Genomic DNA, 23,274 nt, shown 5'->3' with positions numbered 1-23,274 from the left:
GTATTTTCGGATCACTCAAAATATTATCTAATGCATTTTACTTTAAAATATGTGACCTTTATATATAGAGATATCATGATGAAATACACATTTTCGTATGCTAATCTAAATAATAAAATTTTAAAAAGATGTGGCTTAATAATGCTGAATATACAAATTTCTTATAAGTAAAAAATACGCATCCTATGTAAATTACCTGCATTTCCTAAGAAAAGTTTTCGTTTTTTTCTATTCCCCTGTCTACAAATATATTTACTGAGCGTACTTCTATTTTATAAACCAAATGTCTTCTTTAAAAAAAAAAAAAGGATTTATTTATTATGTATACATTGTTCTGCCTGCATGTATACCTGCATGACAGAAAAGGGCACCAGATCTCATTACCGATGCTTGTGAGCCACCATGTGGTTGCTGGGAATTGAACTCAGGACCTCTGGAAGAGCAGTCAGTGCTCTTAACCTCTAAGCCATCTCTCCAGCCCCGCCCCCACAAAATCCCTTCTTGACAAAATATTTTATGAGCATTAAAAAAAGAAGTAGGTACTTTATGGAGCGATGTAACAATGTTAGAAACATCTGTATCTGATTTCATTAAAGACCCAGCAGCATGAACCCAGGACTCTCTGTAGCTATGTGGCTCCTTTTCACTTTCTAATCTCCACACAAAACTCCACATTATATTCTGCTAAATGCTAGCAAAATGAGTACCAAATGCTCTAACATCTAGGGAAAGAGGGTCTACAGCCTTACTTAGTAAGTCACTCCAAGATTAATCAAGCCCAAGCTCAAGTTTTAACTTGAGTACTATTAAGTGTTCTTATTTAATACTTCAGAAATGCATAGGTTAGCTTCTAAATGTGAGTTTTCGCAAGCAATTCGTTAGGTCATGCCTCTCTTGACTGACTCATTCGTGAGGATTTTCTGCCTTTTAGTCATTTCCATTATGTTAGCACTGAACATTAATAGACCAATACAAATCAAACAAATAGTTGTAATTTATAAAGGCATTATGCATTGTGTATCAAAAGAGAAGCAAAATGTCTATCTTTCTCTTAAGAATCAATTAAGGGACACATGGAGGTAAAGAAAGGGTCAAACTGTCATCTTCATAGTTGGTAAATCAGGGAGGACAACTGCCTGAACCAATACCCCCAAATGAGGCTTTTTGCACTCTTTCTTGTGGACTTGCAAGTAACAAATACCACTAGTGAAGGCTGCCTAGACGATCGGAACTTCCCAGTGACAGGCCTCTCCCACATTAGCATCCAGATTCACACTGGAGGCACAGAAGGAAACAGAAACAGTTAGGGAGCCCAGAGATCTGGGAAACATGTCTGTCCTTGTCACTGTTTCACCAGCTATAAAAGCCCACTAAGAGATGAGACAGAGAGGACAGACAGACAGCAATTTCTATTTCCTCATATCATATATTCCCATGTGCAGTGGATACTGATCCGCCTGGCTCTGCTTCCCAAGTGCTGGGATTAAAGGCGTGCGCCACCACCGCCTGGCAAAAAAATACAATTTTATGATAAGATAAGAACTTGTTCAGATCAACTTATCATCAATACCCAACTTGAACTTTTGTCAAGTTATAATCAACCCTGATTCTCTTATAAAATAATCATTCTAAGAACTTCGTTAGTAAGAAAGTAGTGTACTTACCAGCTAATTTTCCAGTAATCAAAACAGTGTCTTCAAAGAGCCATATATTTGCTTGGCTTTGAGGGAACAGTGAAAGTGTAACTGAAGAATATACTGTGAAATAGGACAATACAATCAAAATATTTAATGTAGGGGAAACTGAGGCACACATAGTTCTGTCATAGTGTGCCTTAAAAGATTCTTGATATACCCAAAGGACTCTACATTCTACTACAGAGATACTTGCTCATCCATGTTCATTGCAGCTCCATTCATAATAGCCAGAAAATGGAAATAGCTTAGATTCATCAATTGATGAATGGATAATGAAAAAGTGATACATTGATACAATGAAATATTATTCAGCTGTTAAGGAAAATGAAATTTGCAGGTAAACTGATAGAGGGAGCTAGAAACAATTATCCCAAGTGAGGTAACCCAGAGCCAAAAGACAAATATTGTATGTTTTCTCTTGATGTTAACTTTAAACTTTAGATATGTGTGTGTTTCGATTAAAATAATCACTGAGGATAGGTACCTAGTAAGGGTCCAAGGCAGGGGAGGGGACCTTCCAAGGAAAGGGAAACATAATGTAGTCATAAAGAAATAAAGAGGGATTAGAATAGGAAGAATAAATGGGGAGGAGTGGAAGAGCAGAGGAGAGGAGGGAATATGGGGAGGGACATTCACACTAAAGGCCTTTTCTAAGTCACATCGAAACCTACTACTGTAGAAGTTTCCTAAAATATATACAGATTTGAGAGAAATTTAAACTGAATCATCATATAATGGGAAAGGACGCCCCACCTAGACATTCTTATGCCTCTAAATAAATCCCTCAGTGCTGGGAATGGGCTACATCTTGTTGAATCATTGGACAGAGAGGTCCCATAGGTACCTAACCCCAAACATCACAGACAATTGCCAAGGCTACTGATTACTCTCATATCCTGATGATAAAGGCCCTATTGCTGAAGATATCACACACTTATATCATCGAACATGTAGGAACTGAGTGAGGACTAACTGGAAGCTTTATCCCTACTGACTATCATGCGTGGTGCTGAAAAGTACTCTACACACTACCAGAGGAGAGGGGTAATCATCACTATCACTCAGCTACAAACCCTGAGACCTACAACAGTGACTTGTCTGGAAGATAGGCAGGTGTAATAGTGGCACAAATATTATGGGACTAACCAACCACTTCATTGAACTTAAGACTCATTTCATGTGATGGAACCCATACCTGACATTGCTAAAGTGACCAAGAACCTGATACTAAATAGGTCATGGGGAAACCTACTATCCATTCTGATAATGGAACATAGCAATAAAATGACTGCCAATGATTTATTGCTACACCCATAGATCAGTGCCTCACTCAACCTTCATCAGAGAAGTTACTTAGCAGGAAAGAGTAATTACCAAAGGCATCCACAACCGGGTAATGTACAAGTCTCTGTGGAAGATAAAGTGCCTTCACGATTTGCTATGATGCCAGTATTTTTGTCAACCTAAATTTCACCACCAAAGAAAGCTGTTGGTGTTTAAAAAATGGGGCTTCCAGAGTAATTAAGTTAAGAGAGCAGAAGCTTCATCAGTGGAATTAGATTGCCTTAAAAAAGAGCATTAAAGACTCTTTCTTCTATGTCAGGACAAAGTGAGAAGAGAACATCTATAAAACGGAAAGCAGCTGTCTAAATCAGAAAGCAGGCCTTCACCAGACAGTAGAAAACCCAGTGCCATTTCAACCTTGGTCTTCCTCACCTCCAGAACTGTGTTAAATATCCCTGTTGTTTACAAGCTACCTAGTTTGCGGTGTTTTGTTTTACCATCCCAAATAGGCAAAGAGTGTTTTCTGCAAATTTTCCTTGCCTTCTAAACATACCATATGGGATTCTTGTAGGTATTCTCAATTTCAGCTCAACAGATTTTCCTTCAACAGAGAGAGAAATCATTTACATTGGTGAATGCAAAATATCACTGAAGTACTTACTTGGCATCCTTCCAGTTTTCCAAGGCAGAGGTGTCAAGACGTAGCCATCTTTGTAAGCAAGGATGGTTAAGCTGAGTCCTAATTGGTAGGGCACCTTTATCAATACTGCTCCATTGTTTCTAGTTACCGTAGAATTTGTCTTTGTGTAGTTAACAAATACCTCCACAACTGCTTGACTCAAGTACTGGCGACTGATGATGTCATTCACCTGGACTTTTAGCATAAATACAGACACTGGAAGAAAAAAAAGTCAGAAACTGAATCAGGCCGAACCCTAGAATGTATGGCATTGCACATTAAAATGTCATTCAATACTTCTGAACAACAAGACAAAACTTTTTTTTTTTATTTTAAGAGGTATATATTAACAGTTGTACAAAAAGGTAAAAACATTCCATCCAATTCATTATTCTTTGTAAAACAAAGTAAATTAGAATACTTATTATTAATAAGGCACAGTATTATTATTGTAATTTTTGTCATTTAAAAGGAGAGCAGGAACTGCTCTTGAGGAAAACACATTTTTTACTTTGTCTATTTTCAACTTATAGAATTTTAACTCTAATTGAATACACTTCATTTTCTGTTGGCTAGAAGGCAGGAAATGAGTTTCTGTTTCAACTATATGAAATATCACACAGAAACCTTTCTCCAAAATCTAAAAAAAAAAAATTCTTCCTTACCCACATAAGATGTTATACTAATCTAAAGTGAAGACAATGAGAATTAAAGCCAGCATTGCTGAACCCTCTGGTCTTATTTCTCAAGTGTAGATCTTGACTGGGGTTTACCTCCCATGATTTCTGGCAAAAATAAAGAATGTGCAACATAGAGATGCCTTTGGAAGGAAGTACCACAGCATCCTGTATGTGGGCTCTGGAGTGAGTAGAGACCCACCGTGCTATTCCTTAGCTGTCACCCTGAAGTCCAAATGCTCCTCTGGAACGCTGGGAGAATGGTAATTACTTAAGGAAACAAAATGAAGTTAATGCAAATATGTTTGGTTATTAGCATGATTATTAGTAATAATTTTTTTCTACAGTTGGAAAACCACATCACAGCCATTCCAGCACTTTTGTAAACACTTCATTAAGGACTAATGATGATGCTCTGTACTTGCAAAAACAAATCCATTCTTACTTAGCATCATTTTATCAGGAAAAGCATGTGCGGTAAAAAGAGAAATCCTACTTAATGTTGACTAAGCCACACTACTGTTAACAAATCACTATCAGGCCTGTTTATTCCAACTTTGTTAACCACACCCGAATTGTTCTTGGATTGTTTTAAATATAAATAGAACTAATTAACAATCACTCCATCCTTGAGAAGGTGCATTTCAGCAGACTGAAAAACAAAAAAGTTCTGATCCTCTCCAGAGCCTAAAGATGAGCTTACATGTCACATGACTATACCTCAAAGAACACATCATTGCAATCATTATTGAGACCTTTAATTCTTAATACCAACTAAAAGGAAAAAAAAAAAGTCCCCCCGACCACGCGTGTGCATGCATACACATACACACACCCTAAATCATGGCTCCCAACTTTTAAAAAAATATTTTTTTATTTTTTGATATTATAATATGAATACATCATTTCTCCTTTCCCTTTCCTACCTCCAAACCTTCAGATATACCCCTCCTCTCTTTCAACTTCATGACCCTTTTTTTAATCACACACACACACATACACACACACACACACACACACACACACACACACACACATGTGCACACCTAAATACAACCCACTCTGTCTGCATAATGTTATTTGTATATGTTTCAGGGATGACCAATTGGTATTAAATAACCAATCAGTGTGCGTTTTCCTGGGAAGACTAATCCCTCCCACTTGCAGCATTCTTTACTTGCCTGTAGTTCTTTGTATAGGTTTGATGCCTTCTGGGCTGATGCCTTCCAGCTTAAATGGGAACTATAACTCTTGCATAAACAAAATATTGTCATGTAAATGGCACAATGGATTTCTATACAAAATGTAGTTGAATGGGTCCAGCTAGTTGCTGTGGGATGTTCTGTATGTTAAATGTGTTGCTCTGATTGGTTAATAAATAAAACTCGGATTGGCCAGTAGCCAGGCAGGAAGGATAGGGTAGGCAGTACAAGGAGGAGAATAATTCTGGGAGGTAGAGAAGGCTGAGGCAGAGAGACACTGCCAGACGCTGCTGTAAGAATTGAGATGGAAGGTACCAGTAAGCCATGAGCCACGAACCACATGGCAACTTATATACTAATAGATATGGGTTAATTTAAGATACAAGAACTAGATAACAAGAAGCCTGCTGTGGCCATACAGTTTGTAAGCAATATATGTCTCTGTGTGTTTACTTGGTTGGGTCTGAGCAGCTGCAGGACTGGTGGGTGAGAGAGATTTGTCCTGACCGTGGGCCAGGCAGGACTGGAGAAAACTCCAGCTACAGCTAGTACTTAAAAAAAAAAAAATCTAAGTGGGGAGGTGGAGGGGACCAGCAGCTGCTACTCCATCAGCCACCACACCCACTGGGGTCAAACTTCAGTACCCTGAAAGGAAATAAAGGCACAGAGGCTTAACAGCTCTAGAACTGAACTGTCTAGAAAACCTATGAGCTCTAATCCGTATTGTTTCAGCACTGTCCCCAAGTTTCCTTTCAGACTACGAGCATATTCATAATCCCTCCTATGAGCTCCCTGCATTTATTACAGCCAGAGGTGGTGTTGTTTGCTTCACAAACACAAACCTTAAATGCTACAGGGTACAACTACAAATACATGAGCTTAATTGATAGGCCACTCTATTGTATAAGAGAAAGTAAAGGAAGAAAAAATATTGTAAATACCAAAAAAAAAGAAGAAAAAAGGGGAAAAAAAATAAACCAAAACCTGGGTAAAACCAAAAGTTAAATGAATTTCCTATTAAAATTTTGTAAAGTACTTGTAGCAACAAAATGTACTTAAAATAGTTCCTTCCAGACTACACTAAGAAATAAAACCTAAGGCTGGGTGGTTGTGGTGCATGCCTTTAATCCCAGTTCTCGGGAGGTAGAAGCAGGCGGATCTCTGTGAGTTCGAGGCCAGCCTGGTCTATAGAGTGAGATCCAGGACAGGAACCAAAACTACACAGAGAAACCCTGTCTCAAAAAACCAAAAAGAAAAAAAGAAAGAAAGAAAACCTAAAGAGGGTTTTATTAATTCATGTGCTTCAAACATCAGTTTAAACAATTCTCAGAGCCTTTCTATAAAAAAAGAAAAAGTCCTAATGGGTGGATAAGATCCTAAAGGAAATTCACAAAATAATTGAAAATTCCATTTGCTCTAAGCTTAGGAAAGAACAGAAATCAAAATAAAGAACACTGGCTCCAGATGACCCAAAGCTGGGCTTGATTAATAAAATGATTTAAAACAATCCCTCCCCCAGAATGTGCTACAAATTTGATCAGAAGACGTACTTAGGGGGAAAAAAGATTACCAACACTACAGTGTCACCCCGATGACATCCCTGTAGCTACACTTTCAATCACCTAATAAGCTTACGGTACAAGGAGGCCTTGCTAGCAAATTCTTCTCTAGTCCAACTTGGAAAAAGACTAACTGTCTTTGCTCTTGTAGTTGTTACCTCCCCACCTCCACCTAATGAAGCTGGCATCCTAAAACATGGGCATTATCTGATACATACACACACACACACACACACACACACACACACACACACACACACACACACTGGGTTCATGGCTGGAACTACATGTCATCCTATTCATCAAACCTAAAAGGTATCTGCTAATGTTAAGGTAAGGAGAAATGAAGCCAGTAAGTCCCTCTGATACCACCTCCCAGGTTCTTTGTGCCCCATTATCCCTTAGTTCTGACCCTCATCACATTTACTGATCTGTTTCCTCCTCACCAATCCTTAAAAGCAAACACTCAATTGTTATCTCTGGCTTCTTTCCCCAGTCCTTGAGCATGATTTGTCTCTCATCCCAGTATAAGCTACAGCAAAAGCATTTTGGAGAAAAAAAAAAAAAAAAGGCTGAAAGCTTGAAAGTCTGGTCAAAACAATTTAAAAGACACAAGCTATAAAGAATGACCTGCTCATCACTTAAACAGAATGCTCCGACTTCTACGGGGCAGCAGCGGATGAAGCAGGCAGTGCTGGTAGCCAGAGGCACTACATACCACATCACCCACCCACCCCCACCCCTGCTTCCCCACTCCCTCTACCATCAAAAACACTTTGCCACTACATGAAGCAGATCCCATGATTAAACATACATAATTTCAACCAGCAATGCAATTGTCTCCATGATCTACCTACTTTTCTCAATTGTTTATTCAGCTTTTTGTGAACATATTATTTTCTCTGTCACTTAATTATAATCATTATTTCATGCCCATATAATCTTCTTTTCAATATGTCACCATTGGTTTAAAAATGGTCCAATAACAAATGATTTCAACCGCACTAGGAAACATATAATTTAAAAGCTGAAAAAAAAAACTAAAATAAAATAAAGCACATATTGATGAGCTAGGTCCTGGGATTACTGATTATCACTTATCATGTGTATTAATTGGTGTGAATCACCAAAATTCAATGAATATTAAATTAGTATAAAGAAACATCCTTTTAAAAGAACAATTTCCTATGCTATACAGTGGGTAAGTCAAATTTTGGAAAGAATTTCTAAAAATACTTACAGGCACATATTTGGGTGACAACATCTTCATGTGGGATAGGTGAAAAAATTACAAGCCTACTTCTTTCTGAGAGAATCTGGCAACATCTCATGGTGTTGTATCCAACATGTAGGTTACAACTGCACAAAGTTGGCACCACCAAAGGTCCAGATTTCTTGGTGTAAAAACCAGCCTAAATTCTCCCCAGAACGCTGGAGCAACCACAATAATTTCATTTAATACACTGCAACATCTTCCTAGAACTATAATGCCAAAATAGAAGCCTTCATAAACTGAGCAGTACATACTTTAAGGAAATAAATCCAAAAGACTTCAGGAGAAGATGTAATCCTCAATGAAAAATAGGCAGCAATGGAGAACACAGCAATATAGTTTTTAAAACGTTTGTTATGAATAAGGACGAATGTTTACCACTACCAATTCATTCAGTGAGTGCTCACTAACTGCCGATTTCAGGTGGCATCAGCACTGGGGTAGTGTTGGGCATGCAAACATTAATAGAGCCTTGGGGAAGGTTGGCTAGAGGGGACACACCACGTGGGGAGGAGAGGACTGCAGAATTTCCGATGATGGTGGAAGGGACAGCAATACTGAAACGGACAAAGCACCTTCTGTAGCACCTAACGCGGTGTTCAGTGAAATGAGGCAGAGGCTGCTTCAGAGCTGATATGCTAACAATTCCTATAAACAGCCAAGATGCGGAGTCAATATCTACTTTGGGATCAGTTCACACTGGTATTTTAAACAAGGGGCATTTTGACATTTTGAGTTTAGAGACTCTAGAGGGCCTGGTCAAGCAATCTCTGGTTTTCTCTACCAGCTGACTTTTTGGTCCCTTCCTAAGGAGCAGTCATAGTAAGAAGTCTAAAGACTCCACACTTCTGCCTCTGACCCAACTCAGATTTTAGTGGGGGCATTCAGAGGCCACGTTTGCTCTCCATGTACCACTTTAATACGTTTAATATTCAGTCGCAGATATGTCTTAATTAATAGCTGGGCATGTAGCTATCTTAAGCTATAAATAGAAAACATCTGGTTCTAATTTAAACGTCTGTGTATTTATAACTTTAAGGAGAGATAGACCAGGCTTGGTTTTCATTAAAGAGAATATCGATTCCCAGCTCAAGGCTAGCATCCAAAATCCTCTGGCATCTGCCACCATTATGCAACCTACTTCTCTCTAATCCTGCTCTTCCATCATGGTCTGTCAAACCACAGCCTGCACACCAACTCTGACCCACCACTTGATTTTATAAAAATGTTTTCTGGTAACACAGTCAAGTTCATTCATCTATGAATCTATGGCTACTTTTCCTACACTGACAAAGTTGACGGTTGTCTCAGCCACCATATGGCCTGCAAGGACTAACTACTTAGTTAGTAACATATCTACTATGTTACAGAAAAAGGCTGCAGAATCCTCCTCTGTGTTGATACTTAAATGGATCACTAGTCACTATCCAAGACCAACCCACTTGTTCGCTATGATATAATTATCCATTTCTTACTTCCATCTCAAATACACACCATCCTGGCTGGTTTTATGTCAGTTCCATACAATCTGAGTCATTGGAGAGGAAGAAGCCTTGACTAAGAAAACGCCTCCAAAATATAGGGCTGCAGACAAGGCTGTAGGATGTTTTCTTAATTAGTGATTGACGGGAGAGGGCCCAGTCCATTGTGGATGGGGCTACCCTAAAGTGATAGTCCTGGGTTCTATAAGAAAGCAGTCTGAGCAAGTCATACAGAGCAAGCTAGTAAGCAGCATCCTTCATGGCCTCTGCATCAGCTTCTGCCTCCAGGCTCCTATCTTGAGTTTGAGTTCCTATCTTGCCTTCTTTCAATGATAAACAGTGATGTGGAAGCATAAGCCAAATAAACATTTTCCTCTTCAAGTTGCTCTGGTCATGGTATTTTATCACAGCGATAGTATCCCTAACTAAGACAAACAACTTTGATAAGAAAAACCTCTGCTATGCAAATCTCAATTTACTCTGGTTTAAGTCAAACACCCCCTTTCAAATATACATCTTTTCTGCATGACATCTAGATTATATTCTGACAGGTCCCAGAGCACGTGGTATCTGGTGGTGTTTGCTTGCCTTTTCTACAGATCTGTCTTCTCGTTCTACAAGGCTAGACGTCTCAATAACCAACAGTTCCCCACACAGCCTCGTGCTGTTATGGGGCTTGATAAGGGTTGCCATCTGGGCATACACTGGTTGGAAAAAGGATGGAGCAAGGAAAGGGCAGAGGAGAAGATGAGGAAAGGAGAGTTACAGAGCAAGGAGGAGAATGGAGAAGACCGAAGTGGCCAAGCTCCTGGGAGAAGCAGGTAGCTCTTCTGAAACCATTGCCTGATGCAAACTTCAGAACTAAGTACAAAATTTTAATCCCACAGTTGCCAGGGAAGAATACATTGCTAAAACAACAACAACAAATATTAAGGTTCCTTTTGTTTTGGAAGCTAAAGCGACATTGCATGAAAACATTTAACCTGAAAAGTTCACTACAGAAGGCAAGGGCAGCGCTTCCTAAATGTTAAGACAACGGGTCACAGAAGAGATTAAACCTTTTATTATCACAGTTACAAACAAGCACCAAGAGGGTGGTTTTGCAAGCCTTTCTTCCAGGATGTGAGTTCAGTTTCCCTATTTAACTGAAACAGGAGTTGAAAGCTTAGAAAGGAGCCAAGGGCCAGCCAAGGAGCTTAGAAAGAGAAAGGACATGTAATTATGCATTCTGTAAGGCAGAGTGGAGAGGGCTTACACAGCTTAATCTTTACAGCATTTCAAACGGACACACTAACCACCTTCTTAAAAGGCACAAAATGGCATGGAATTAAAAAAAAAAAAACTCGGTAAAATAGAAAAGCCACCTTTTCATTGCTTAATTCCCAGAATTGGATGCATAAATATTATGGGCTGTGGAGAGGGAAGGCAAGGGAAGGAAGGGGGAGAAGACAGGAGGGAAGGGAGGAAAGAAAAAAAAGGAAGAGAGAAAGAAAATGCTGTTTATCTTGGAAACAAACTCATTTGCAATAAACTATAAACCAGTGTTTATTACAGAGAAAATGTCAAATCTAAGAAATTAAAGAGCTACCACAAGGACATGGTCTTCAAAGATGAAAAAAAAAAAAAACAATGTTACAGAACAAATAAAATCCTGGCTGTTCCCAGTAGGACTGAAAACTTGAAGTGTGGTTCGCCAAAGCTAACAAAATAGATCACACAAAGAGTCTTTACAATTGAAGAACAAGGAACTCAGCTGGGGAGGACATGAGAGCCCTGAGCTGTCAGGATTTGACTTAGCTCCTGCCCACACAGCCCTTTTCCTCCGTGGAAATGAATTAGCTTTACCCGAGCTCCTAAACACACTGTCCAAAAGTCATCCTGGCTTTTTTTTTTTTTGTCTCAATTTTTTTATACTGCCTGTATTAGTAAAGGTTTCTATTGCTGTGAAGAGACACATGGCCATGGCAACTCTTACAAATAAAAGCATTTAATGGGGGGGGGGCTCACTTACAATTTTAGAAGTTCAATCCATTATCATCATGGCGGAAAACATGGCAGCATGAGAGTCCTACATCTTCCAGGCAACAGGAAGTGGAATGAGACACTGGGCTGTATCCTGAGCATAGGAAACCTCCAAGCCAAGCCCCACAGTGACACGCTTCCTCCAACAAGGCCATACCTACTCCAACAAAGCCACACCTTCTAATAATGCCACTCCCTATGAGACTATGGGATTATGGGGGACAATAACATTCAAACTACACACCACCTTAGAGTAACTCACAAAAATCACTCCATACATGTAATACAGGCTTATTATGTAGGATATCTGAGAAGACGTGAAGTATAAAGAATCTATAGCCCACTGGGAGAAAGTTAAAGCGCACATTACTAATTTAAGGGCTTAAAAACCATCGGTTGAGGTTGTCTTGGAAGGACTGGGCGTCCAGCTCAGAGTAAGGTTAGAAGAAGTCTCTTGTGTAGAGGTCAACTCAGAAGCGAGTGTTAAAGATGTATTAGGAGAAGTAGTTTATCCCCAGAAAGCTGTGAACTGAGACATTCTCCAGGGTATGTGGGGATGCTGGGAGGGGTTATTTTTCTCCTCATTGGCAAGGATAGAGTTATACTGAAGCTGAGAGACCACCCAAGACCTGGGTCAAATCTGTCATTAGAGACCAAGAAAGAATGTGAAACTGTTAAAATTTTTTGTTAACTTCAGAAAAGACTGAGAAAAAGAAAACAATAAAGAAGATATGAAGAATCTACAAAAAAAAAAAATAGAAAGTGCACTAAACAAACAAAAATAGAAAAAAGTGCAGATATTCTTCAGTAGAGAAAAGATGGGAACACAGTGCTTCACCCAACAAGCACATGCTGATGTCATCAAGAATGTCTCTGTCTGATGGCACATCCTGCTGTTTCTCTTTTCTGGGCACAATCTCCCTTCTTAATCCTTACTAATTCCTAGTTCCCTGAAGCTTCCTTACACTTCTTGAACACACCATACATGTTCACACCTCCCAGATATCCAAATGACATGTGACATAAACTCATTAAAAGCTTCATCAATTGATAGTTTTCATTCATGACCCAATCCCCCTCAGGGGTTCCTAAAACCACCTTCAAGTTTCGTGACTCACCAGAATGACTCTCAGGGCTAACTGACAGGTTATACCCATTGTGAAGATTATTTACAGAAGAGGATATTAAAAAACAAAAGAAAATATACCTATGGTACAATCCATACCTGTGCAAAGCATAGTTCTCAGGCCTATGCTTTCTGGGGCTAACTCTAGTGGTGTGCTACAGAGAAAAATGTGAGGTGTCTCTGTGTAGGAAAGGCTCATCAAGCCTTAGGACCCAAGGCTATCATAGAGACACTGGTTACATGAACCACTCCTGTTACATGACAAGTCAGGGTAGCAAACCACAGTACTCCAGCATAAATACTAGCTACACATCAGGAACTTACTGAACACTCCTGGAAAGTCTTGATGAGCTGGAACTATAGCTTCTGATACATAAGACATCATCACCAATCAGTTACGAAGGAATATTTCGAGGGTCACACTCCAGAAGCTGACCAAGAGCAATTAAGATTCCAAGACACATAACACACAAACATTAAGCAATCAGGCTTGCTGCTTAACAATCTTTTCAAACTCTGTTTTTTTTTTTCTTACCATAACATTTTCTTTCTTTCGAGTACACATGTGTGTGTGTGTGCTAGCAGTGGCATATGCACATGCGCATGTTTATGTGTGCACCCATGTGAAGAGAGGCTTATTCTTCATCTTCCTCTGTCATTATCCTTTTTAAGACACAGTGTCTCATGGAACCTGGAGCTTCCCAATTCAGCTAGACCAACTGACCACCAAGCTCCAGGGAACGTCCTGTCTCAGCCTCCCCAGCATGGCGATTACAGGCACATACCACCATGGCCAACTTTGTACACAGGTGTTAGAGAGCCACACTCAAATTCTCACGCTTCTGCAGCAAACACCGCATCAACTGAGCCAAGTCCCCAGCCTCTAGTCCTTCCTACCCTACCTTCTTAAGATGCATGTCATTTCCTCATTGTGTCCATTTTTGTCTCCCTAACCAGAATTCCAGCTTTTGGAAATTTTGGACTTTTTCATTTTATTTATTGCAATATCCTCAAATACTAAATACTTGCTTTGGAAGGAAGGGCTGAATTAATGAATGGACTTCTTTTTATGGTACCACAGGTAGGAGCACTCAGAACCAGCTAGTAACCTCAAAGAACGATACAAAGGAGATAGCTAAGACTCAAGCAGAAAATGACACAAGGAGAGAATGCATTTGTTAAGTTTTGTACTTTAGACAAAGTACATATTTTCTGATTTTGTTTGTTTGTTTGTTTGTTTTGTTTTTTTGAGACAGAGCTGTCCTGGAACTTGCTCTGTAGACCAGGCTGGCCTTGAACTCACAAAGATTCGCCTACCTCTGCCTCCTGAGTGCTAGGATCAAAGGTGTGCACCACCACTACCCAGCAATTTTCTGACTCTTTACAGCTTCCATCAGCAACCTCTTCCACACAGACACTGCTTTTTACACTGTCAAAAGGACTTCAAATCACAAAAAAAGAGCAGCCAATGATGCTTCTCCTTAGAAACAAACATGGCTTCCTTTCTAGCTTCAGCCTCCAACCTTGCAGTGCCGATATAGATGTCTACAAAGAATCAATTGCTGTTTATGAAGTTGTTAAGGAGGGGATAATGATTGTCAAGAAACATGTCCACATGCCCACACACTCAGAACTGGCACACAAGCATGTGTCCAGTCGTCATGACCTGAAGGCCATGCAGCCTCTCATGTCCTAAGGCTATGTGAAGAAGCAGTGAGCATGGAGATGTTTCTGTGGGTGTTTTACCAGTGAGGGTCTCTGGTATTCCCACAATTATCTCCACCAGCTTCTAGAGACAGACTCTGCTACCCTGCGCCAGACCTGTCCTGAGACTGACTTCAGCCCTAAGGTCTCCAGAGTGAGCAACCTCAAGATCTACAAGAGGAGAAGCCGACAGAGACACCTACAAGGACACCTACAGAGACACCTACAGAAGATTGTGCGCCCTAGTACTGACAAGAAAGCTGAGGCTGAGGACTGGCGGAGCAACAGAATTCCAGTTCAGAGGCCTCTTTGGTGAAGGATGTGGTCAACCACCTCAGTGAAGTTGAAGAAGATTGGTCTGTGTTGGGTAAACTACAATCCACAAATAAATAAATAAATTTTTTAAAAAGAAAAGAAAGAAAGCAAACATGAATCACCCATTGTTTCTTATACAGCTTAAAAAAAAAATACTGGAACAAGGCTGGAGAGATGGCTCAGTGGTTAAGAGCACTCTCGGCTCTTCCAAAGGTCCTGAGGTCAATTCCCAGAACCCACATGGCAGCTCACAACTGTCATATACCCTCTTCTGGTGTACAGATGTACAAGCAGACAAAGTACCCGTATACTTAAAATATATAAATAAATAAATCTTTTAAAAAAATACTGTATCTGAGCAGTGGTGGTGCATGCCTTTAATCCCAGCACTCAGGAGGCAGAGGCAGGCAGATCTCTATGAGTTCGAGGCCAGCCTGGTCTACAGAGTTCCAGGACAGGCTCCAAAGCTACACAGAGAAACCCTGTCTTGAAAAAAACAAACAAATAAATAAATACTGGAACAAAAACGGAAGCTAGTGATAAAAATGAGAATATAGGTAGGGGACTGTTAGGAAAAAAGACAAATTCATGAAAATGATTTAAAAACTTTTTGAATGCTGTTGCTCCAAAATCTATTTTACAACAACAACAAAAAAATGAGCTTCTTAATAAACTACTACTTAAAATAGAATAATCCACATGAAGTTAGGAGGGAAATGAGATGGGATCCTGAGGGGAAGGAACTGAAGGTGGGCAGTGATGGATAGATGTGACCAAGATACATTGTATATATGCATGAAAATTTCAAAGAGTACATAAAAATAATGTTAATCTAAAAAAGAGCTACAGATACAGCCGAGTGGTAGAGCATCTATCATACACCAGGCTTGAGGTTCAATCTCCAGTACCGGGGACAAAAATGTTATGCCAATGGACTCATTTGGGACATGGCTGTTGTACTGCTGTATGAATGTGAACTGTCTCCCACAAGCTCATGTGTTTGAATATTTGGTCTCCAGCTTAGGGTGCTGTTTGAGAAGCTTATAGAAACCTCTTGGATTGGGGTCTGCTCGATGAAGTTGAGTCAGTCTGTGTATAACCTTTGAAGATTATAGCCCGGACTAGCTTCAGTCTGGTTCTCTGGAACCTTCCCACTAAGTTTCAAAAGACTGTTGCCATGCACTCCTGCCCACACAGCTGTCCCTGCTACCACACCTTTGCTCCCGTGATGGATTCTATCCTCCAAGTGTGAGCCCAAAGAAAGCCTTCCTCCCTTACGTTTCTTCTATTGAGTATTTTGTCACAGCGATGAGAAAGGTCCCTAATACAACCATTTTTTAAATGAGCTTGTCTTTTTTATTTAACATGAGCCCTTGAGATCCAAGTGGTATGTATCAACAGTTCATGGTAGTGATGTACCAGAGCCAGGTTTAATCATTTACTAATTGTAAGATGTGTTTATGTCTAGTTGATAAGTTTTCAATATAAATAAACCAGTTGTGAACATTTCTAATTATATATATATATATATATATATATATATATATATATAGAGAGAGAGAGAGAGAGAGAGAGAGAGAGAGAGAGAGAGAGAGAGAGAGACATCTACCAGCGACCTTTGAATAGCACTGACTTGTCCTCTAGGTCTTTCAAATATGTTGGTGGGAATAGATATGGGAAGGACAAAAATGCCTTCCAGGAAACCACAATTCCTCAGTGTTCTCTCTCATGAACGAACAGTGGAAATCAGGTTAGATTCATTAGCTAGGGCACAATGTCGCCTTGGAGACTGATTAGGTGTGAATTATTTGAGTTAGATACAGAGTGCTCTAGCTTTCCTTGAAATTTAATGATGTGATGTTCTTAAGTAGTCCCAGTTTGATATAACTGATGGACAGAGACCAGATGAGATGATGTATTTCCCAGACCAGTGGGTGAACTGTCCACTGATACACATATAGTTGATATTCTGAGAAGGACCACATCTAATACTGAAAATGTCCCCCTCAAAATCCCTCAAAATTTTTCCATCTTTCCACCACATACTTGCTTATCATAATAGCCCCTGCCAGGCCGGCAGCCACACAGTGGTGGGCCAGGGTTCTGGCTGTCCGTCGGCACGGCCCCAATGTACAAACTCTGAACACACACTTTACTAAAAACATTTGAGGAACACACCTTTTACTTTTAAAAGGCCCTGTATTGCAAATGCATGTGTCTACTTATCTTCTGCATCACGATTGATTACTTGAGTATACAAAATGTTGAATGAGAATCCTGCAAGATCATATCAATTTATGAGGCCAGGGAAATGGTTCAGTCAGTAAAGCACTTGCTGTGCACCATGAGAACCTCAGTTTGACACCCCAGCACCAGTGTAAGAGCTGTGTGTAGTGGGGAATGACTGTAATCCCAGCGCTGGGCAGACAGCAGACAGGAGGACCCCCCTAGGGCCTGATGAGCAGTCTAGCCTAACTGGTGAACTCCAAGTTCAGTGTGAGACTCCGTGTCAAACTACAGAGTGAGCCAGCCAGGTGGTGGTGGTGCACACCCTTAATCCCAGCACTCAGGAGGCAGAGCCAGGCGGATCTCTGTGAGTTGGAGGCCAGCCTGGTCTACAGAGCGAGATCCAGGACAGGCACCAAAACTACACAGAGAAACCATGTCTTGGGGAAAAAAAAAAAAAAAAAAAAACTACAAAAAACTAGAGTGAGTTCCAGGAAAGGCACAAAGCTACCCAGAGAAACCCTGTCTCAAAATAAATAAATAAATAAATAAATAAATAAATAAATAAATAAATAAATAAATAAATAAATAAGGTGTAGAGCAATTGAAGAAGACATCTGATGTCGATCTCTGGACTCCACATGTGCGCACACACAAACACATGTGTGCACACACAGACGCGAACATGAACATATACTACACGAAAGGATTACACATGTGTGTAGCACATTATCATTGTTACCTTTTCCAGAATACTTAACTCTTTTAACCTAGGATAGCAGTTCTCAACTCTGGTTAGAAGCAGACTCCCCTGGAGAAATGTTGCTTATATTCTTGGCTCTATTCCAGCCCAAATTTATCAGAACCATTGAGATGGGGACCAGTGAGTCATATTTTCAAAAGGTCAGAGATGTTTCTAAACTGCAAGCAAGGCTGAGAACCACTGAGCCAGGATGACAATCAGGTTTATGGAGAGCGTAAGACCTGACTTGAAACTATCCTCTCACAACTTATATTTAATTGTTCTTTTAATATATCAATAAAAATTAAATTATATAACTTTGATTTTTTTAATGTTCTATCAGTTGTTCATGGTACCTCTACTGTGTTCTCTTGGAGGAGTGAGCATCCCGAGCCACAGATACAGGATGCTGAGAAAAGTCAAAGCTGACCTTGGCAGCAGCTAAGCCTTCTGATAGCTATTGCTGGGTTGTTGTTAGGGACAGGGGAGAATTACCCACTGATTCCTAATAGTTTCTGGTCATTTGCTTCTGTGTCTTTCCCATATTAAATACCTGATCGTCTACACTTTTTACTCAATTCCTTTAATTGCTTTTTAAAAATATAATCTATATAGAAAATTTGGAATTTAGAAAAATCTAAGGAAAATAAAATTTTTCTTGCTTTATTTCCCAGAAGTTACTTGGTTAATATTCAATACTTTAAAAAAACATACTGAGTAATATAGATCTATAGAACTGACACTGCAGTGTGTGTGTGTGTGTGTGTGTGTGTGTGTGTGTGTGTGTGTGTGTGTTTGAATAAGCATGGAACAGATTGGAAAGAAACCCACTGAACTGTTCCCATTGAACATCTCAACAACCTCAGGAGATCAGGATCTGACTCAATATATATAGCAAGTGTTTAATGCAGGAGGAATAAAAAAAAAATCAACTAATAACCAATGTGCTGTTCCTAAGATCGTATCATAAGCCTAAGTCTTTATGCTATTATGAATAATGACATTCAATATTCTTCAAAATCAGCATTATATTATTAAAGAAAACCCCACAGATTATTGAAATACCCTATTACAGTGTGGTTAATCATGTCCAATTTCTCACATTTGCAAACAATGCTTTAATTAAAATCTAAGTACCTTGTCTGAGCCTTTGATTACTTCCTGGGGAGGAGAAATAATAGGTCAAAGGTATGGATGCTTCAAAGCTGCTTGATGGGAATTGCTAATATGCTTTCCAGAACGAGAAACCAATTTATATTTTCAGCAGGAGAATGTTCCTATTTTATTTCATTATAGTCAATGTATCAATGTAATTGCCCATATCTCCCCAGGGAGCTAGCTAGCATAAGAGAGAATGTTCTATAAAGCTTTAAAATCAGTATGTTTCCTCGTAACTTATCCTTCCCTCCCTACATAGTCATTTGCTTTTGTTTTTCACAACACCTCTTTTGTGGGTTGAGAGAATTCTTAGCAGGAAAATTGAAGACACAAACTACAGACAGAGAACAACAAGAGCTTTGCTGGTGTCCTTTCGTTGCTTTGCGGTTGCCCTGATGGGTTCACACCCTTTACTCACAGTAAAATAAAGTGGAAATGGCTTAATAAGACCCACTTCCCTCTTAAAGAGTGCTCCGTGCAAAGTCCGTTTCAATCGGAGAAGAGAAAATGGAGCTTACTTAGAAACCGCCAGGAGCGCACTTCATTCAGTGTGTCTTTTAGAAATGGTTTGAAACTGCCTGTCAACACTCCATTTAACCAGATGAGACCACCAACCTGGAAGAGTGGTTAGATTTAAATGGAGTGAGTCCCAGCATTTTTCTCCAAGGCTCCCTGAATACCTTAGGAAAATGCAGGATTTCCCTGTGATTTGGCATTTGAAAGGAGTACTTGGTAGCCAAAAAAAAAAAAAAAAAAAAAAATTCAAGTACCAGAAGAACATGGTCTGCCCAAAACCTTAGCCAATATGAACTCGAAGCATGAATGGGGGAGGCAGAGTGTGGAATTTATAGGTAATGCCAGTCCTGAAAATCGCAAGCAATATAACCATTCATTAATTAATTCTTTTCAGTGAAAAGTAAATCAGAAGATTGTAAAGGATGAAACAGACATGACACAATGCAAACGCAATACATACTTGGCATGAAAGAGAAGTCCACATGTAGCACTTCAGTGTTGGAAGCCAGTTAAACTCCTCCCAGGAAACCGTACCGGATGCTAACCAGGCATGACGAAGGTGTCAACGGCGTATGAAGGCCTGAGCAACGCTCATACCAGTTTCTGTCTAGTCAATGCACTACATGTCAGCAGCCATGTTACATTTTATGCATGCTGACCCTGTATCTGATGTTCCTCAACCTCACACTCAAGGCAGTCCAAGGTGTAGTGAGAGGATCATATAAAAATGGTATGGATATATGAAGTATTGGTATACAGAAGAGGGAATATGAGTTCTAGTCCAGGATATTGAATGTTTTCACTTATGAATTGGTTAAGACTAAAACCAAAAGAGTCCATAAGTCTAAATTTGAGGTGAAGACATATCTGGAAGAAAGGGAAGCATGAGGGGGGTGCAACCAAGGTTTTCTTTCAAAGGGAAGAAACGCAGTGTTGAAGGGAAAGACGGAATGACAGTCACAGCAACCAAGACAGCAGGGAGCAGAAGGACAAATGGATGTTGCCATGGAAGGAAGGTCCAGCCTCTCAGCAGAGAGCAGAGGGACAAGTGGATGTTGCTGTGGAAGGAAGGTCCAGCCGCTCAGCAAGACATTCTGAGTACTAAAAGGACCTCTCTGGGAGCAATCTGTAATAAGCTGCATGCATAGTGAGAAACTGAAGACAGCTGCTGAAACGCCAGGATCAAAGAAAGAAAAATCAGAACCAGAGCAAAAGTCGGAGCATGGATCCAAAGCAAAAGCAAGCTGGCAAGTCATGAGTGCCGTGCTGGGTTTTTTAATGTGCTGAGATTTCTGTGCTTTGAAGGTAATATTTATTTAACAATTATTTATTAAGCAGTAAGTGTCCATTGGGGTGATAGGCTGTCACTGATGACCAGCCGAACAGAACAAAATAACATTGATCCACGTTCTACGAACAGAAAGTCTGGGCAAGGCTGCAGACAGATCAATAGGCCATTTCAACTGAGTGCAGGGAGCTCGGGTGAGGGGAACCCTATGGAAATGCCTAGGCAGGACACAAAGCCAGATCAAGGTCCACAACAATTCCTGACAGAAGGAAAGCTGTTGTCAGGAAGCCTCTTCACTTTAGCAAGCAGAGGCTATCCACATGGGAGGAAACTTTAGGCAGGTGGGCAAAGACACCAGTCCTAATGAAGCCGAGGGCCAGGCTTCAGCCAGGAGCACTGAGCAGGTAATGGAAAGGGGGCTGAGAACCTGGCCCCTGTTATGGGAGCCTCAGAATACATTGTTTCTACGAAACTAAACAACCCCAATAAAACTTTGATATAAAGACAATTCACATAATAGCCATGGTGATACTTACTACATGTTATGGTAAATGCTGATCCATGATCCCCATTTGTGATGGAAACACTTGGTTTGCTTTCATTACCTCTATTAAGAGAATAAAATGAGCTGTTTGTTTAACATTCTTTGAATTGATCTAGGATGAAGTGGACAGAAAAAGTCTAATTTAAAGTGAAGATTTGTTTAGTCAGTACACATTGACTAAGCAAGAAGCACCAATACCGGAAGTGTTCTAGGCAACTCACATTATCAGGTTATTTTAGGTATTATTTCCAATTTTAACAAGACAAAAAATTGTCGGTATTGTTGTTCAGTAGCTCATCGCTACAGAGGTAGTGCATATAGTATTCCCTAGTTTCAGAAAATGTTGTTTTAAGCTGTGTGGTGGTGGCACACACCTTTAATCCCAGCATTCGGGAGGCAGACTCAGGCAGATCTCTGTGAATTCGAGGCTAGCCTGGTCTACATAGTGATAGTTCCAGGACAGCCAGTGCTATATAAAGAGACCCTGTCTCGAAAAACCAGTAAGTGAATAAACAAATAAAATCTTATTTTTGTTTAAACATAAACAATTGCAGTATCAAATGATATGATAATAGCTAGTAGATTATAGAATATTATATGAATGTAAACATAATTCCCCCAACTCAAACCATGCCAAAAGCTATATAGAGGCAAATCCACCCAGAACCAGACATACTGCCTTTTACTACCCCCAAATCTGAATAATAGTTTCTCTGCAGAAAATATAAAATAGTCAAATTTATGGATCAGTCAATTCTGGAAACAGATCATGTTACATAAAAGAAATCTTCACAGTACTAAGACAGAATGTTCTGTAACCATGGTAATAGGTAGGCACAAGAAGAAGCATGAAACATTAATCAATATGCCAGTTCTATGGGTTTAGAACTATAGCGCTGGTCTGAAACTTGGTTAACCTGCCAAGGGACCTGAGCATCAGTAAGTCAGGACTGGACCCACCCCGCCAACAGGCCTCTGACCACCCAGCCAAACTGAGAGAGTGGATTCTGATGTTCCCATCATACTTCCACCCCTCCAATAGGCATCCAGTCCCAGAATCCTAACACAATACTGTAAAGTCTGTTTCTTAACTGGCAAGAAAGACTGTGTGGGTCAGCATCGCACTCCACATCGGTAAATAAGCAAATTTGGGAGTCTTGCTTGTTTTTCTGGTATTAAATAGTAATCTCTTCATTTAACAGACATCATCTTGTTTCAGGTCTTAGTGGATACTGCACACAGCATCCTTTCATTAATAGATGAGTTTACTAACCTTCTCTTGAGCTGAGTATTGAGTCTCTCACACTAATGTAATATATGGCATGAAATCGTTTGCCTCACAGATCATGCTCATGTTGAAAAAGCAATTGTTCTAAAGCAATAATTACTCCATAAATAATTTAAGAGATTAGAATATATATTTAAATAAAAATGATGACATACAAGGTAGAAATAACTAAATTCTGAAGAATTAAAAGGGATGGATACTTTTTAACTTTCCAGTGTTTCTTGAGGTTCACTGAAAATCAGAAATACAACATATAAAGGTTTAAAGATGCTTTAGAGTTTAAATCATTTTACTTTATTTCTACCCCATGCCTTAGACAAAGTAAATTCTGGATTGGCTAAGACTTACTTACTATGAACTTAAATGAACAGAAAATTTTGTAAGATTAAATGCAGGGTTGAGTTGTTTTGGTGGATGTTATTCTATGACATTATTAAGGAACTACTAAGCAAGAACGCAGTGATTAATAAATGTGACTCAAGTAAAATGCAAC

At 39.7% G+C, this 23,274-nt stretch overlaps 1 protein-coding gene across 1 annotated transcript in view; it reads right to left on the bottom strand.

Moving 5' to 3' along the window:
* Fam171b (family with sequence similarity 171 member B) overlaps positions 1–23,274 on the bottom strand; it is a 53,780-nt gene that overhangs the window by 13,366 nt on the left and 17,140 nt on the right. The window contains exons 2-3 of the mRNA XM_059260800.1: positions 3,643–3,876; positions 1,665–1,757 (exon numbers count right to left, since the gene is read on the bottom strand). Of these exons, the coding sequence (XP_059116783.1) occupies positions 1,665–1,757; positions 3,643–3,876 (327 nt within the window). The remainder of the gene's footprint in view (positions 1–1,664; positions 1,758–3,642; positions 3,877–23,274) is intronic.

Source organism: Peromyscus eremicus, chromosome 4 (assembly GCF_949786415.1).
Source record: "Peromyscus eremicus chromosome 4, PerEre_H2_v1, whole genome shotgun sequence".
Lineage (NCBI taxonomy): Eukaryota > Metazoa > Chordata > Mammalia > Rodentia > Cricetidae > Peromyscus > Peromyscus eremicus.
Note: the sequence above shows the minus strand (reverse complement) of the source record. Positions and strands in the feature narration are given on the sequence as shown.